We start from the raw sequence: 16564 nt of genomic DNA on the forward strand, positions 1-16564 counted from the left end.
GAATATTTAATTTTAATCTTTATCACCTACCTAACTTTTTTAAAAGGGTAATTCACTGAACTTCAAATAATTCACTAAACCAAAAGTTAAAATAATTTTTACTAGGGGTAATGGAAGCTTCTAATTTTCAATTTTTTCTTCAAAAAAAGTATATTTTTTAATTTAACCACGTAAGGTATGACCACACAAATATTTAATTGTCAAAATTGTTATAGTTAATGCTACGTGATTTATATAAAGACAAACAAAATTATTGACTAAACTCGTAGAACAATTGAAGATGTAAATCATACTGAGATGAATACTTTTATTGATTATTGTAATTTATATCTAAATTATATTATTGAAAATGTGTTTATTGATTAACCATAAATATTATAATAAAATACACAAATTTTCCTTTTTTTTTTTATACTTTTTTTGAATAATTTTTTATTTTGAATTGATTTTAAATGGAAAAATTATTAGTTTTGGTTTGTGATTTTAATTAGAGAAGATATTTAGAGTGGGATATTTAGGGGTTAAAATTGTAAATTCGTCCAATATTTCACGGTCTTTGTCTCGTCATCGTCGTGCTATATTGGGCTGGCTAGACTTCCATTTCGGCTGCTTCCAGCCTGGCTTTCCCGATTTTTATTTCTTACTATTTTTTTTTTTTAAAAAAGATGTCTAATTATTTTTATTTTGTCCGGTTTCGTTGTTTCTACTTCTCCCTCTCTCCCTCTTTCCCCTAATTTCATTTTCTCTGACCTCTTTTGTAGATTCTTCATTGTTAAGATTCTTCTTCCTTTTTTATCTTCAATCCGTTTCGAAGAAAACCCTCAATCCCCTTCGCTTTTCAGGTACACTTTCTTCCGACGTTGCTGTTCGTTTCATTTTTTTCGATTTCTTTAGTTTCTGTTCTGGTTTATGATGTTGTATGTTGGATGATAAAGTTTAGGTAAATTTTGAATCGGCTGAATTCGAGAATCTGTTCATTTCTAGGGTGTATAGAAATGAGATTTCTATGATTTTATTGATTCTTAGAATCTCCTTCATGTGATTCCTTCCTCTCTGTTTGTTTCTATTTTTCTCGACAACCGAACGGCCACGCTAATCGATCTTATTGATCTACTCGGTTTTCTGATGATTCTGATTATATGATCGTAACCTCCGTTGGTGTGAACGAACGTTTGATTTCGATTTTTTTTTTTTTCGTTCTGGATTTGCTAATTTTAGGGCTTACTTTTTCCAGATCTGTAAAACGCGGTCGGAAACTGCGAAATCCGATCTCGTAGAGGTGGAGATTTTCCGTTGTAAATCCGAAAGCGCGAGGTTGTGAAGAAGAAAAGCATGGCGGAAGAGCACCGATGCCAAGCACCTGAAGGCCACCGTCTCTGCGCCAATAATTGCGGCTTCTTCGGTAGCCCAGCTACCATGGATCTCTGCTCCAAATGTTACAGAGACATCCGCCTTAAAGAACAAGAACAAGCCTCCACCAAATCCACCATCGAAGCCGCTCTCTCGGCCTCATCATCTCCTTCTGCCTCCTCTTCCTCAATCGATCCTCCTCCCGTTCCTCCTGTTGTCGCCGAGTCCTCGCCGGACGCCACCACAGAACTGACCATCCCCGCCCTTGCGGCGGTCGGATCTGAGGCTACGAACCAACCGAACCCGAACCCGACTCCGAACCCGAACCCGAACCGTTGTTCATCGTGCCGTAAGAAGGTGGGTTTGACCGGGTTCAGATGCAGATGCGGAACCACCTTCTGTGGGGCTCATAGGTACCCGGAGAAACACGGGTGCACCTTCGATTTCAAGTCAATCGGAAGGGAGGAGATCGCTAGAGCGAACCCCATCGTCAAAGCCGATAAACTGGAGAGAATTTGATCGATTTCTTAGGCCCTTACAACTCTACGACGTGACGATTGAGAGCAAATTTCTCGCTGGCAGAATATCCAATCACCTCTCCCGCCGTCGAGCTCTCTCTCAGCTGTTCCCGTTCACCGTCGCACTCGATGATGATTATGCTGCTGCTCTCTCCTCCTCTATCTCTCTCGCTACGATATAAAAATAAGTGTGGAAGATGGGTTTTCTTGTAAAAAAAGAATTTCAGTTTTTTTTTCCCTTTTGGTTTGAGAATTGAAAGTATTGATCTTTACTTCCATTGAATGGTGTTCGTCTTTCTTCTCTGCAGAAATCCATCGAGCTTCGAACTTCATAAAACCCAACGCTAAATTAGAAATTCTGAGAGGGTCTGATCAATTGAAGTGACTGAGCTTCTTTGATCATTGATGGGTTTAGTTTGCCTAATGTTTTATCATTATCTCGAGAGATGCAAATGTCCCCGTGTGTTCGTAATTGCCAACCAATATGCAACTTGTGCTTTTAAGTCTTTGCCTCGTTTTTAGAAGAAAGATTTAGAAAACAGTGGACAGAGATTTTAAAAGGAACTTTATATGACTACAAACAAAAGATAACACATTACATAACTGGTCGTATCTTTCTATATTAGTCGAAACTATACATTATGAAGATCATAAAAACAGTAACAATAAGAATTTTGTATGCAACCAACATGTTTTAGATAAACATGACCGTCACATTAACCTTCCAATGTATTTAGCCCTTTGCATTACCATATGTGCGTCGGTGAATCGATAGCCACACTTCTCTCCATGTCAATATTGCCATGGATTTCTTTCCATTGGTCCACCACATCACTTGCGAATGTGTCGGCCAGCAAGTTTGTCATCTCACCCAAACAAAAAAAAAAAAAAAAAATGATAATTGGGTTTGAGGGACGTCATCAATTTGCTACGTGTCACTTGAATTGTTGTTTAGCATGCCACATCATATGCTTGCATCATCACCACAATTATGCAACACGCATCATAGACACCCATCAATTGAACTAAGAAAACCCTTTTATAAAGGACCAAATATGCCTCAAGGATTAAACTACTAACTTAGCCTATTTTAATTATTATTTTTAACATTTAACATTAATTTTCAAATATATCAATGGGTTAGTTAGTAAATAATTATATAAAAAATCTAATTTTAAATTAATTAAAAATATTAAACATTTACTAATACTATTTTAATATTGTTTATTTAACTATTTTTTAAAAAATCTTTAATTCTCTTTGGCGCCAACTTCTCGATCAAATATGAAAGTGAGTAAAGCTTTGGTAGAAGTTGGCCACTTCTTCTACATTTTTAGGGCCTTGCACGAATTAATCTAAACCGAACTCTTTTCATTGAATCCAAATATGCTATAGTTGAGGGTAGGCCATTTAGATTTTACAACTTCAATACTCATTTTTTGTGCCGTAAGGCCCTGGTAACCAATTCTGACGTGTCAGATTAACCCACTCACTTAATGTATAGCTTCCCAACAAATAAACCGTTCATTTTTTTTTCCACATTGGGTTTAGGGTTGCCATACCCGAATGGAATACTAATGAAACAAGCAAAATAATAATAATAATAATATTAATAATAAATTAATTAATTAAAAAAAAACATATTGATTGATATGATCCCCTCAGCCTCTCTCTGGCTAGTTGGCAAGTTGCGTGAAAAGCAGGAAAAGAATACCAGGAAAGAAAGACCGCTGATTCTATACTAGTTAATGAAATTGTAACTACTTCAAAAAAAAAAAAAAAAAAAAAAAAAAAAAAAAAGTCTATTTAAGCTATGGAAAGAGACCGACTTCTTAGAAAAGTTAATATCCTAATATTGAACTTAAAGATAAAAAAATATATACTTTAATCAATTAGGACAAAATGAGACGTTTTAAATTTAAAAATGCACATGACTGTCCGGTGCGAGTGACAGTGACAGGGAGAGATTGAGTTTGTTTATCCTCATGTACTAACAATTATTATTATTTTTTTTTTAAGTTGAACGCTACAAATATTATGATAATTTATGAATATTTTTTAAATCCGATACTAAAATGAAGATACTTTTAAACTTCTTTTTAGATCGGGAGTATTTTTTAAAATTTTAAAAAAAGCTTTTGAAGTAATAATAAAATTTTTAAAAATGTAAAGTATGAACTGGGTTTGGTTGCAGAACAGACCACTTATGGGCGGTCCAATGTTTCATCTCTTCCGTTGACTAATTTGGCAACAGAAACTGACTTTGCGAGCCAATAAATTTTGTACCAAATAAAAATACATTCTAATTAAATGCCCTATATTTGATGATTTAAATTAAGTCGATAATTTCATTATATTAATAATATACTTAATTTAGATATTAAATAATCTCTTAAAAAAATATATGAGCCAGACCAAAATCCATCTAAACTTTTAAAAGTAATTCAAGATAATGAAATAATACAGTCCGTATAAATATAAATGTCAAATCTGGATGAATTAGCATGAATCTAAATATATAACTCAATTAATTAAAATATATATTATTAATTAAGTTATAAGAGAATCGAATTAATATGGCACGTATGACTCGAGTATCTAGTTTCCATGCCATTCTTGTACAATCAATTTAACGTCATTAAATATATACTAATATGGAAGCAGTCGAAAATATAAATGATTTTGAAGTCAAAGTTCGGACATTATAACTTTCAACTTCCACCCGTTAAAGATTGACACGTATGAAATTTTCTCGTGATTTTATTTTTAATTTGAGATAATATTGAATAAATATGGTATGGTAGTTGTTTGGTGTGGTGTAGATAGTCTTAAATAAATTCTTACCAATTATAACATTGAATATGCTCGTATCGGAGTTATACGGGACCTGCCTCGAATGAGACGAAAATAAAATTGAAATGAAAGATAAATTGAATCGTACACGTGACAGGGGTGAGGACCGTGACTAAGGTTTGAAAATCTGAAAACTTCGTCGTTTTCATATAAAAACCCTTCGACGTTATACAAAATCCATCATTAAAAAACTGCTCTGTTTATTCTAAAATGACGGATTCGCAGAGGAAAACGCCGTCGTATACGGCGGCGTTAACTATCGCCGCCATCGCCTTCGCTTCTCTGTTCTGTTCTGTTTTGTCTTATCAGCGGCCGCCACCTCGCCCGAATGTAATCGTTCCTCGCCGTCTAGATCTCGAATCCAACGCTCCAGAACAGGTATTTATTTTCTTCTTTGGACCTCATTTTTGTGTCGTTAAATTAGGGAGGGGAAAACTGTAAGGAATTTGTTTGGAGAGGTGAAGATAAGGGTATAAAAGGAATTTTGAAAAATGTTACTTTGGATTGGAGAAATAATATTTCAAAATATTAGATTACCAACCAAACAACTAAGGTTCCAATAACGGTTCTTCGTGTTCTTGAACTAACTGTTCTTCGTGTTCTTGAACTCATATATTTATGGCACTGTCGAGACATGTTTAAAATTTAAAACATTAAATTTGTTTTAAATAATTAAAAACATGTTTTTTGAATGATTTTCAGTGAAATAGTTATTCTCTCCAATTAAAGTGGGACCTCACAATCCATCTATATTTAATATTAAATTATAGTTAGCCATATATATTATATTTGATATTTTATTAGAAGACAAATATCTCACCATAACTATCTTTCCATTTGTGGAATTACTTTTTCCATATTTTTTTATTATAAATAGATAACGTTCACACCATTTAGGTGGGGTGAATTAAGCCAACATTCTCACGACCCCTTTCGAGGCCCAGCGTTCTCGCTGGCACACCATTCAATGCTTGGATCTGATACAGTTTGTAACAGCTCAAATCCACTATTGACGGATATGGTTGGCTCGACCCAATGTAGAGTTAAAAGCATCTTAAAAAACTTTTCAGGTACATATATCGCTTGTGGGCGCTGATAAAATGAGGATAACATGGATTACTGAGGACTCTGCACCAGCTTTGGTGGAATATGGCACATCCCCTGGAGTTTACGCCAACGCTGTAAATGGAACTACTTCCTCATACAAATATACACTATATAGATCTGGTGACATTCATGAAGTAACCATCGGTCCTCTCAACCCCGACACGACTTATTACTATCGATGCAGCTCGAACTCGGCCAAGACGTTCAGTTTCAAAACCCCTCCTGCTAAGCTCCCCATTAAATTTGCTGTCGTTGGTACGTAACTAATGTGAATTTTGTTATATGATATCTCTATATGATGAAATTTACACGTATGTTCTTGGTAGGTGATCTTGGTCAGACGGAATGGACCAAGACAACTCTTGAACATGTAGCCAAATCAGCCTATGATGTGCTGATACTACCCGGTGACTTGGCGTATGCCGATTTCGTGCAGCCTCTATGGGACTCGTTCGGCAGGCTCGTCGAGCCATTGGCTAGCCAAAGGCCATGGATGGTGACTCAAGGCAACCATGAAGTAGAGCACATACCAGTGGTTCATCCTGAGCCTTTCACAGCATACAATGCAAGATGGCACATGCCTTTCGAGCAAAGCTCGTCGACGTCCAATCTTTACTATTCATTCGACACGGCGGGCGTGCACGTTATCATGTTGGGATCTTATACCGATTTCGACACGGATTCAGCTCAGTACAAATGGCTTGAAGCGGATTTGAAAAAGATTGATCGCTCAAAAACACCATGGATTGTGGTGCTTATTCATGCTCCATGGTATAACTCCAACACTGCTCACCAGGGAGAGAAACAGTCTGATGGCATGAAGGCTTCCATGGAAGCTTTGCTCTATCAAGCTCGTGTCGACGTTGTGTTTGCTGGACATGTCCATGCGTACGAGCGCTTCGTAAGTTTCTCTAACAATCATACCATTATTTGTAAGAACTCAATATGCGTACGTCCTTTTGATCATTTTGTTATTGCAGACTCGTGTTTATGATGGGAAAGCAAACAATTGCGCTCCAGTATATATCAATATCGGGGACGGTGGCAACCGTGAAGGCCTTGCGAAAAAGTAATACTATGTTCAAACACACAACGACGTTTGACTCAAAAGTTTAAGTGGATGGTTACAATAAATTTAATCTTTTGTAGGTACATCGATCCAAAGCCAACGATTTCAGTATTCAGGGAAGCGAGCTTCGGACATGGCCAGTTTGAGGTGTCGGACGCGACACATGCACAATGGACATGGCACAGGAACGACGACGATGTAGCTGTCGTTGGCGATTCGTTCTCGTTTACAAGCCTCTCTTCTGACCCTGCTTGTAGAATATGAATTCTTCATAAATCCTGTTATCAAGCCACCAATTAATATTGAAAATAAAGAGAACAAAAGGAATATATTTTCCGTTTATATAGCTTTAAACATGTTTTCTAGACATGATACATTTCATCACGATCGATATCTACTAATTACCTAAAAGAAAATAAAGTTTCGAGGACATAAATATCCAAAGTGAAGGGACGTAGTAATAGAGTCATGCCCCTCATGAGATATAGGCATGTCTAAAATTATACACGAATTTCGAGATGTCGGAGAAACAAGTCAGGTCAATAAAAACGCCAATAATAGACATATGTCATCAACCCTTAGAACATTTTGTTTTACTCTTTTTACCATGGAATCGAGAACAAAGAGGAATCATTCAATGAGATTGCGGCATTAGACGTAGATTGAGAAAGTACCTCAAATCTATATTCGATGGTTAATCGATAGTCATATTATGAAGGGGTCGTTGAATAATTTTTCGAGATACGGAAGACGGGATTGATAGGAGAGGGTAGTAAAGATGAAATGAATAATAGAGAAGGAAGGTAAAAGAGGTTAAAAGAAAGAGTGAGACAAGTGGTTGATGAGAAAGTAGAAAAAGAGTACCAAACTGACAAACAGGCTAAGGCGATAAGAGGGGTTGAAAGGATGGAAGGGCGATGGATGGGATAGCAATGGCACATGTCTAAGCCCCTTTTCAGCGTCTGTGTGCGCCTGTGCCTTTGGCGTTGCTTTTAGATGAAAACTCCAACCATTCATACATTTCAAAGACAATAACAACTGCTTAGACTTTGGCACGTCAAAAAGTTACTGCAGATTATACGTCCCACCATTAACGCATCCCCAAGTCCCCATTAACTTATAATTCTTACGCCCTTCTTTCATTCCTTCCCTTAATTTCTCTTTTGCTTCACCGTTAACTTATAAGAGTTCTCTGAGTCTACCGCTAGTTGAGATTGTTCGCTTTGATCCGTTATGTATCGTCGTTAACTTCACTATTTTAAAACGCGGATGTTAGGGAGAAGTTTTCACACTTTTATAAGGCATGACTTCAAAGCAGCCTCGCTAGCACACTACCCAATGTCTGGATTTGTTAGAATTTGTAACAGCCCAAGTCCATCGCTAGCCGATATTGTCTGTTATAACTCGTATTGTTGTTAGCCTCACAGTTTTAAAACGAGGAGAAGTTTCCACACCATTGTAAGGAATATTTCTGGGATCTCACAATCCATAAATGCTGCTAGGATCTAACAATCTACCCCTTTTGGAGGCTCGGGAGAGAAGTTTTCACACAAGGTTTCACAATCCAGAAATGCTTCTGGGATCTCACAATTTACCCTCTTGGAGCATGTGGGAGAAGTTTTTATGCAAGAAATGCTTCTGAGATCTCACCATCCACGAATGCTTCCGAGACTCACAATCCACCCCCTCTTTGGGGGCACACCGCCTGGTGTTTGACTATGATAACATTTGTAATAGCAAAAACTCACTATATTATCTACTTTGGTCTATTACATATCACCAAAACTCACTGCTAGCATATATTGTCTACTTTGGTTTATTACGTATCGCCATCAGCCTACATATGGAGAGGTTTTCACACCGTTATAAAAATATTTTGTTCCCTTCCCCCAACCAATATGGTATTTAACACTAAAAGTATTAAAACTCTCATTCGTTAGGGCAAACTAGCTATACTTCTTTCGGTCTAATTCTCGAAATTAGACTAAAAATATTAGGTTAACGTGCATTTCGATGATGCAAAAATCCAAATTTAAATCTAAATACAAACTAACTCAATTATATATGAAAGAGTAAATGCATAACTTTTTGTTTTCATGTATGCATTATTTAGTTTGTTATCTAGGTCTTGTGTTAAGCGTTACATCAAAGAGTACAAAGAGATTCTCTTGCATGATTCAAACCATCCACTGTTCTTCTCAACTCTTACCCTTTTCTAACACTCCCTCTCATGTTTGCATGAACCAAAATTGATGTAAAAAACATAATTTTTTTGAAACATCCGATAAAATTGGAACGATAGAGATTAACTTATGTTGTCGTAACACAAATCAACTGAAATTTGGTTTTATAAAAGAAACAACATAAGAACAATTGTTATTATTCTATCTATCGCCTTCTTGCAGCAGTTTCTCTCTGTGCATTGAAATAAACAACAGCCACAGGAAGACCCAAATCATTCTCAGCTGAAAATCTTCGAGTGTTGAAACGATCCCTTGAAGATGGAGGGTTGACTGAACGACGCCGTTTTTGTTTGAACAGAACAAACACAAACCTGTGAATTCCTATTGTCGGCTTTGGAATTTCATAGCTCATTAATTCCTTTCCTGTCTCACCCAAAAAAAGAAAAAGAAAACAACCCATCAAATCTCTTCATTTCATTCCCTTTTAATGAATGATAACCAAAGGAAATAACCCTATTACCAAAAGTAGCATCCGTAGTTCCTGGAATGTCAGTCACCAACCTGAAAAAAAAAAAAAAAAAAAAAGACCAAGAATTTGGTGACCATTTCGAATTTTGTTAGATACCCTTTTTAAAAAATCCATTTTTGGAAATGGGTTTTCAAGAAAGTTATGTTTTTTGCAACTCTAGTCCTCAGAGAATGATGTTATTGCACATTGTAGCTGAAATACCAGTGAAGGTGTTCCCTCATGTATGGATCACTAGGGCCAGGGACATCCGGGTCAACCATGATCTAAGCAAGAAGAAGAAGAAGAACAAAAAAGGGTCAAATTTAGAAAGAAGAAAGGGTAAAAGGAATTTAAGGTTACCAGAGTGAAGAAGGATCTCATGTCTTCTCCTTGAATGAGAACCCTGGGCTTGAAGAAGAGGGAAGAAGGGAAGAATTCATGGCCGTTGAGGACTTGCTTGTTGCTGAAAGTGGCACACATTTTAATGGTTGGGATGAAGGGATCCACCACATCTCCGATCACTCTTCCCAGAACCAGAGGCTGCTCGGCCATTTTTGTTGCCATTTGAGAGAGAGGCATGGAGTAAAGTAAAGGGTCTTTTCCTTTTCCTTTTAGTTTTGTTTGAGGTTAGAAAAGACAGTTTCTTTATGCAAACATGGTTTCCAAGAACACTCCTTTATTTATAACTTCTTCACTTAACTGGAAAAAGTTTCCTTCCCATTACAACTCTGCCAGTCCCTTTTATATATATATATATATATCCCTTCTTAGCTAGTATTTGACATGTGATACATTAACCTCCATTTTTTATTTTGTGCGTAATAGATTTCAACCCAACAAATATGGGTTCAAAGAGTATGTTTTAGATCTTTTTAAATGTTCGTTGGCGACTAGAGTATTGGACCTTAGATTAAGAGCGTATTTTAAGTTTTGTTCGAGGAAGAGCATATGAGAGGGATGTTTTGTAAGAAAGTAGGTTGAACGTAGAAATTTGGACATGAGAACATCTTTGGTATATGAGACGTACGTGTATTTATTATTGAATTTATTAAGATGCTTTACCTTCTTAAATAGAAATTATCCATTAATTTTTTTAAATATATATTTACATACAAAAATGAAAAAAAATTTCATCCATTAAAACTAGAGGTAGATACAAAAATACTATGAGATTTCACATTAGTATTAGTTAGAGAGTGAAACGAAATATTATTTATAAAAGTATAAACTTTTGTCTAAAAGATGCATTTTAAAATTGTGAGGTCGACGATGATATGTAACGAGTCAATAAACAATATATACTAGTAGTGGACTTAGGGTTTGACAAATGGTATCAAACCCACACACCACGTGGTGTGTCAGGACGCTGGCCCCCAAAGTGGGGTGAATTGTGAGATTCCACGTAGGTAGGAGAGGGGAACATTTGGAGATAAGTTGTGAGATCTCACGTCGGTTACAGAAGGGAACAAAACATTTTTTTTATAAGAGTGTAGAAACCTCATACGAGGAACAAACCTCACCGGCAGTGTGCTGGCCCCCAAAAAAGGTGGATTGTGAGATCTCACGTACATTTTTCATAATGACCCAGCAACCTTGGAGAGAGGAACAAACCTTAAAACTTTTCTTATAAAAGCGTACAAACCTCCGACCTTACAAAACCCCAATTTAATAATGGTTAAAAGAAAACACTCAGATTTGTCCATTGATTAGGAATTGAAAAAAAAGATAAAAAAAAAAAAAAAAAAACAGAACAGAACAGAGAATTCTCAAGATTCGAACCGTCTCCTCATCCTCCTAAGCTCATTAGAACTCAAACCAAAAGCCTTCTCCAAAAGCTCCTCTTTAATCCCAGACCCAAATATGGCCGACGCCATTCTCTGAGTCCCCGGATTTTGACTATTAAAACACCCAAAAACCCTCGCCATTCCCTTCCCCACGTTCATCTGAAAGTGCACCAGCCCCTTCGGAATCACCATCACTTCCCCTTCTCCGATCACCTTCGCGTACACCCGGTTCGCCGAGTCAACAAATCCGGCGTACACCCTCCCCTGAACCACGTACACCATCTCCGCTGCTCGTGGGTGCACGTGCGGCGGATTTATGGCCCCCTCCTTGAAATCCGCGTGTACGAACGACATTCCCAGCGTGTTCAATCCCGGGAAAAGAGATGGGTTTGCCGCTACCGATGCGAACCCACTTTCCGAGAAGGGTCCGGCGGATTTTCCGCCGGAGAAGACGAAGTCGTCGGCGGTGACGGCGGTTGAATTCTTACATGGAAGGTCGTCTTTTTTTGTGGATTTGGGATTTGGGATGCAGAAATCTTGAAGTGGGTCGGGATCTGAGGCCACGACGGTTGTGAGAATTAGGTGAAATGCGAAGATGGGTATGAGGATTTTGAGACACATTTTCATTTGAATTGCGAGAGATCAAATTCTCTGATTTTGATGATTCCAAGAATCTGGGGTTTGTGGGTTTATATAGAATAATGGATAGACTTGATTTTGAGTAAATGGGATGCAAAGTTCACTCACAATGTTCTTACTAATTATTATTTTTATTTTTCATTTTTTAACTGTTTCACATGAACATAATTCAACATAATTAACATATATTTGATATTCTAGAGTAACTTTTGTAAAAATTTTCTAGTCAGATAATTGTGAAAAGAAAATCTTATGAAATCCCGAATAGAGTGGAAGATGATGAATTAAAGTGGGGAAAAAGATATAAAAAGTTGATGTATAAGATGTGTTTTATGTTTAATTATATAACTTTTTCACATAGAAAATTTAATTTATTAATGATAGTTGTAAAAATGGCTAATACGCCATGATTGTATCCCATTGAATCTGGTGCATGCTTGATTGCTCTTAAATTCAGCGGCCAACTACTATTGTTGCTTGAATCTTAAGGCATAAGGATGGTGCAAGAATGATTATATTTGTGGGGATTTGTAATGTGGGGTTATTATTACTCATAATTCTATATATGTTCGTAATCATGCAACGTATCACAAGTAAAAACAAGAGAGTTTAAATCGAACAACGGTGTTGAAGAAAAATATCGTATTATTGAAAAAATTAAACTCGAACGGCAACCTAAAATGAAAGGGATCCCACCACCTCAAAATTCTCAGTCACACACCACCTCAAAATTCTCAGTCACACTGTCTATGGCAGATTGATGAACGTCGGAAGCACATCACAATGTAGTTGGTGATGTTTACTTTCATATGTAATGGAAATGAAATTTAGATGTTCAGAGGAATGTGTTTTTTATATTTCCAATTAATTTAAAATACATTTTGTAAAGATGTTCTTTATTCAGTTTTTTTTTTCCCCAAATTTATTTAATTATTATATTTTTATACTTGAAAAAGCACAAGGGTTTAGTGTTTAAAATGGTGAGCTTAAGAATTTATGCACGTCAAGTGGAGGATTCGATGGATAAGGGTTTGGATTCTGAAGGGAAGTCATAAAGAACCGAAAAAACTCATATTTCAGATCAATCAGGATGCTTTTGGGATCAATTTTTGCAGTGGAAAAAATCTGGAAAACATAGTGCGATCCACAAAAGAGAGTGACAAGTAAAATGAAAGAAAAGAGAGAAGAGAGGCATAGAATCTGGCATATGGGAATCCAAACATTTAGAGAGAGAGAGAGAGAGAGAGAGAGAGAGAGAGAGAGTGAGTGAGGGAGGAAGACAATAAATACCCCATAGTTGATTTCCATTCGAGAGTTTGCGTGAGATCCCACCTCGGTTGGAGAGGATAACAAGCATTCCTTGTACGGGTGTAGAAACCTCTCTCTAATGGATGTGTTTTAAAACTTTGAGGAAAAAACTGAAAGAGGACAATAGAGCTTGGGCCATTACAAATGATATCGGAGCCAGACATTGGGCGGTGTGCCAACGAGGACGTTAGCCCCAAGGGGGTGGGGAAATTGAGAGATCCCACATCGGTAGGAAAGGGGAACGAAACATTCCTTATGAGTGTTGAAATCTCTCTCCAGTGGACGCATTTTAAAACCTCGAGGAAAAGCCCTAAAAGAACTAATGAGCTTAAGAAGCTCATTACAATTTGGTAAACACAATCAATCATAATTGGGTAACGATCAACAATGGTTCGTTTCCATTCCCCAATTTCAATTGCAGGGAGATAAACAAAAACTAAAGTAGCTGTAAAACACCAGAGACAGAAGTAAAATCATGAGGACAAAGAACGTTTTCATGGCATTATCATTTAAGGGAAAGAAAAAGAACAAACAAAATGAAAAAATGGGCAAAGATTCCATGCCAATGCTCCTTGTATATCAAAGGATAGGTTTATCAGAGTGCTAACCTTGCAGCTTGGAAGATTGAAGTCCCTTGATAGTGCTGCTCTCAGTTTTGGTAGAAAGTACCCTCACGGATGCTCGTGCTCAAATTCAACAGCTGAAGATAAGGGTTTACATAAACCAGTAATTAAAACATGTTCCTGATTTGGAATTTGTATAAATGGAATGCACATGATTTGTCAACGCTATTTGGTTAAAGAGTTCAGGGGACTTGGAAAAATATACAAAATCAGAGAACATAGATTATGAATCCTAGGAAGTCTCTAAAAAATGATTCTGTGGAAAAAGAAAATAAAAGTTCGTCATTTGTCAACAAGGACTGCAATTGACAATTGCTCAAAGTAATGAATGCTTGTAAAGAAACACAAAGGATTTCAGAATTGACAATGGAACAAGTAGGATCGTCAGAATCCTCATGGGGTGGGGTGGATATAATCTCATTCTCATACGACCCTCGAGTCGATTTGGAGACATCCATGAACTTTCTATTCGTATTCAAACTGAACGTCTACGTGCGCATACTTTCTCATCAACTGGACAACGGAGAAAGTGAAGTTCGCTAAAGTTTGGCATTCTTCATGGGTTTTGACCTCAGAAACAACCCCACATATGATCAACTTCTTCAAATTGGGGCACCTTCCTAGAAGTTTCCCCATCCATTCAGAGAAAAATTCGCTAACTACACTCCATCCAAGCTCAAGCACTACCACATTCAGCAAATGAGATGACCCCTGCAAGCTATGCTGAAGGGTTCCATCTTTCAAATCATAACATAGTGATAGATGGCTTAGCCGAGGAAAACACATACAAATAGTCTCTAAATCCACTACCTCGTCGTCGTCATCAAATACAACACCCCAAAGCCGAAGCTTCCTTAACTTCGATGACTTCGAGATCATGTGGTAGAATTTTGGCCACATAATTGTGAAGTTGCAGACATCTACAACCTCGAGATTTTCCGTGTTCTCACCAATGTCAAGATGGATAACACTAACATCATCAATCCTTAGAACTCTCAAAGCTCCCTTGCTAACTACTTCAAACAGCTCAAGGGTACAATCTTTTAAATGCATTGCTTCAAGGGTATCAGCCTCCAATATAAACTTGTCCAAACTGATTGCTTCAACATATATATCTTTCAATGAAGAACTGCTAACTTCCATATCAGACATAGCAATGTCCGGACTGATCAGAGCCAATTTCTCGAGTTTAGGACAAGTGGTCAAAAGAAGGCTCAAATCCAATGTAGAGACACTGACATGACTAAGTGAAAGAGATTTTAAGCAAGGGAACTTCTGATAGCTGGGTTCGACCCCTGTTATAGAGTTATGAGCCAATGCCAGCACTTCAAGCTTCTGTCGACCACATTTCTCAATAATATTAAAGATCGGGGTTGTCTTCACATTATAGTGCAGTTGGCGCAAAGTATCCCTGGTATACATGAGCCAAGCCATCACGGGTGCAGCAGAGAATTCATCAACTTCATCCATTGAAATTGCTAAATGTTGCAGCGCAGTTGTCTGAAATATTGTTTGAGTTATAAGAATTTCCAATCTGCTGGTTGAGAGTTCATGATAGACAGGCCAATCATGAGAATCAAAAGAGAGGGTGTGAAGGTGATTGCGCCAAGCCTCTCTCCATTTCTTGCAAGTTGCCGAAGCAATCACTGCATCTCGGGCACCTCTGAGCTGGGAAAGTATGTTTCCGATCACTTCAACAGGAAGATGCTCCATTTCCGATAAAGTAAGCACAGATGAAGCAATTACTTCCAGAAATTTACACACAACATCAAATTACAGTACCCAAAACCATGAATACACACCCAATTACAGGATTTTAACTAAAGTCGGCCTGTGTTCATCATCTGTACCATCTGCAGCAGTTAATAAGAAGAAGAGAACGAATAAACACGGGTTTTCGTATCGCCAAAATCAATCAAATTGACATAAGTAATTCAAGACAACTTCCCAATAAAGTACTGGATCTGAAAACAGAACAAAAAAGAAATTATCTACAAAAACAAATTCTCACATCTAAAGTCTTAATGAAATCTATAATCAAGGGTTTTACTAAAACAATAATGCTCACTCAAATCCCCCGAATTCCAATCTGTATAGGAAATCGGATCGTCAACAAACAGAAACAAACAAATTGACGCAACCAGATTGAAGGAGTTAGAACAGGTCGAACCACCAATCTAATTCTCTATACAAGTATCGAAGCGTTAATCTATGAACTGAAATACGTAAACATAATAAAAAGAAGAGTCAAATCCTGAATAGGTGACTTGGCTTACTCGATACTGAGACGAAAATAGTCTCGATCGAACTGGAACACGGCGGCCATAGCAATTCGCCGGCGAAACGAGGAATTAGGGATTAGATGGGAGTTAAAACATATGGAAATCGAACAAAGATAAGATCGGAATCGGAACTTCGCGTTCCATTGCTTGAGAAAAAGGAAGCGATGGAAAGAAATAAAAAAAATAAAAAAAATAAATATTATAATAATGAAAATAATAAAAGTTGGGAGTGGGAATTTGTTTTCAAACATTGACCAATGCTATGCTCTAAACCCTATAATCCTTTTCTCATATTTTTACCTTTTTTTTTTTTTTTTTTTTTCATATTATATTTTTACTA

General features: G+C 37.1%; 5 protein-coding genes across 6 annotated transcripts; 2 read left to right on the top strand and 3 right to left on the bottom strand.

The window, feature by feature from the left end:
- The first annotated feature begins 682 nt into the window (after positions 1-682).
- Positions 683-2146, top strand: LOC111804410 (zinc finger A20 and AN1 domain-containing stress-associated protein 4-like). 2 transcript variants are annotated; one of them, XM_023689205.2, is made up of 2 exons: positions 683-842; positions 1235-2146. In XM_023689205.2, exon 2 carries the CDS (start codon positions 1333-1335, stop codon positions 1867-1869), a length of 537 nt encoding a protein of 178 aa, XP_023544973.2. In that variant the 5' UTR covers positions 683-842; positions 1235-1332; the 3' UTR covers positions 1870-2146. The 2 variants fall into 2 exon arrangements, with proteins under 2 accessions (XP_023544973.2, XP_023544974.2); XM_023689206.2 differs by having other exon boundaries at positions 684-940.
- Positions 2147-4860: 2714 nt separating this feature from the next.
- Positions 4861-7243, top strand: PAP20 (Purple acid phosphatases superfamily protein). Its single transcript, XM_023688832.2, has 5 exons — positions 4861-5099; positions 5792-6083; positions 6155-6729; positions 6809-6897; positions 6978-7243. Exons 1-5 carry the CDS (start codon positions 4932-4934, stop codon positions 7159-7161), a joined length of 1308 nt encoding a protein of 435 aa, XP_023544600.2. The 5' UTR covers positions 4861-4931; the 3' UTR covers positions 7162-7243.
- A 1859-nt stretch (positions 7244-9102) lies between these two features.
- LOC111804434 (protein TERMINAL FLOWER 1-like) lies at positions 9103-10309 on the bottom strand. Its single transcript, XM_023689239.2, has 4 exons — positions 9949-10309; positions 9811-9872; positions 9601-9641; positions 9103-9503 (listed from the first exon to the last, which is right to left on the bottom strand). The coding sequence occupies exons 1-4, from the start codon at positions 10165-10167 to the stop codon at positions 9286-9288; spliced, it is 540 nt and encodes a 179-aa protein (XP_023545007.2). The 5' UTR covers positions 10168-10309; the 3' UTR covers positions 9103-9285.
- Positions 10310-11301: 992 nt separating this feature from the next.
- Positions 11302-12148, bottom strand: LOC111804451 (germin-like protein subfamily 3 member 2). Its single transcript, XM_023689258.2, has one exon. The coding sequence runs from the start codon at positions 11997-11999 to the stop codon at positions 11355-11357; it is 645 nt and encodes a 214-aa protein (XP_023545026.1). The 5' UTR covers positions 12000-12148; the 3' UTR covers positions 11302-11354.
- Positions 12149-14142: 1994 nt separating this feature from the next.
- Positions 14143-16430, bottom strand: LOC111804273 (F-box/LRR-repeat protein At1g67190-like). Its single transcript, XM_023689015.2, has 2 exons — positions 16219-16430; positions 14143-15795 (listed from the first exon to the last, which is right to left on the bottom strand). Exon 2 carries the CDS (start codon positions 15653-15655, stop codon positions 14408-14410), a length of 1248 nt encoding a protein of 415 aa, XP_023544783.1. The 5' UTR covers positions 15656-15795; positions 16219-16430; the 3' UTR covers positions 14143-14407.
- Positions 16431-16564: the final 134 nt, after the last annotated feature.

This window comes from Cucurbita pepo, chromosome 10, assembly GCF_057944985.1.
Source record: "Cucurbita pepo subsp. pepo isolate OVF chromosome 10, ASM5794498v1, whole genome shotgun sequence".
Classification (NCBI taxonomy): Eukaryota; Viridiplantae; Streptophyta; class Magnoliopsida; order Cucurbitales; family Cucurbitaceae; genus Cucurbita; species Cucurbita pepo.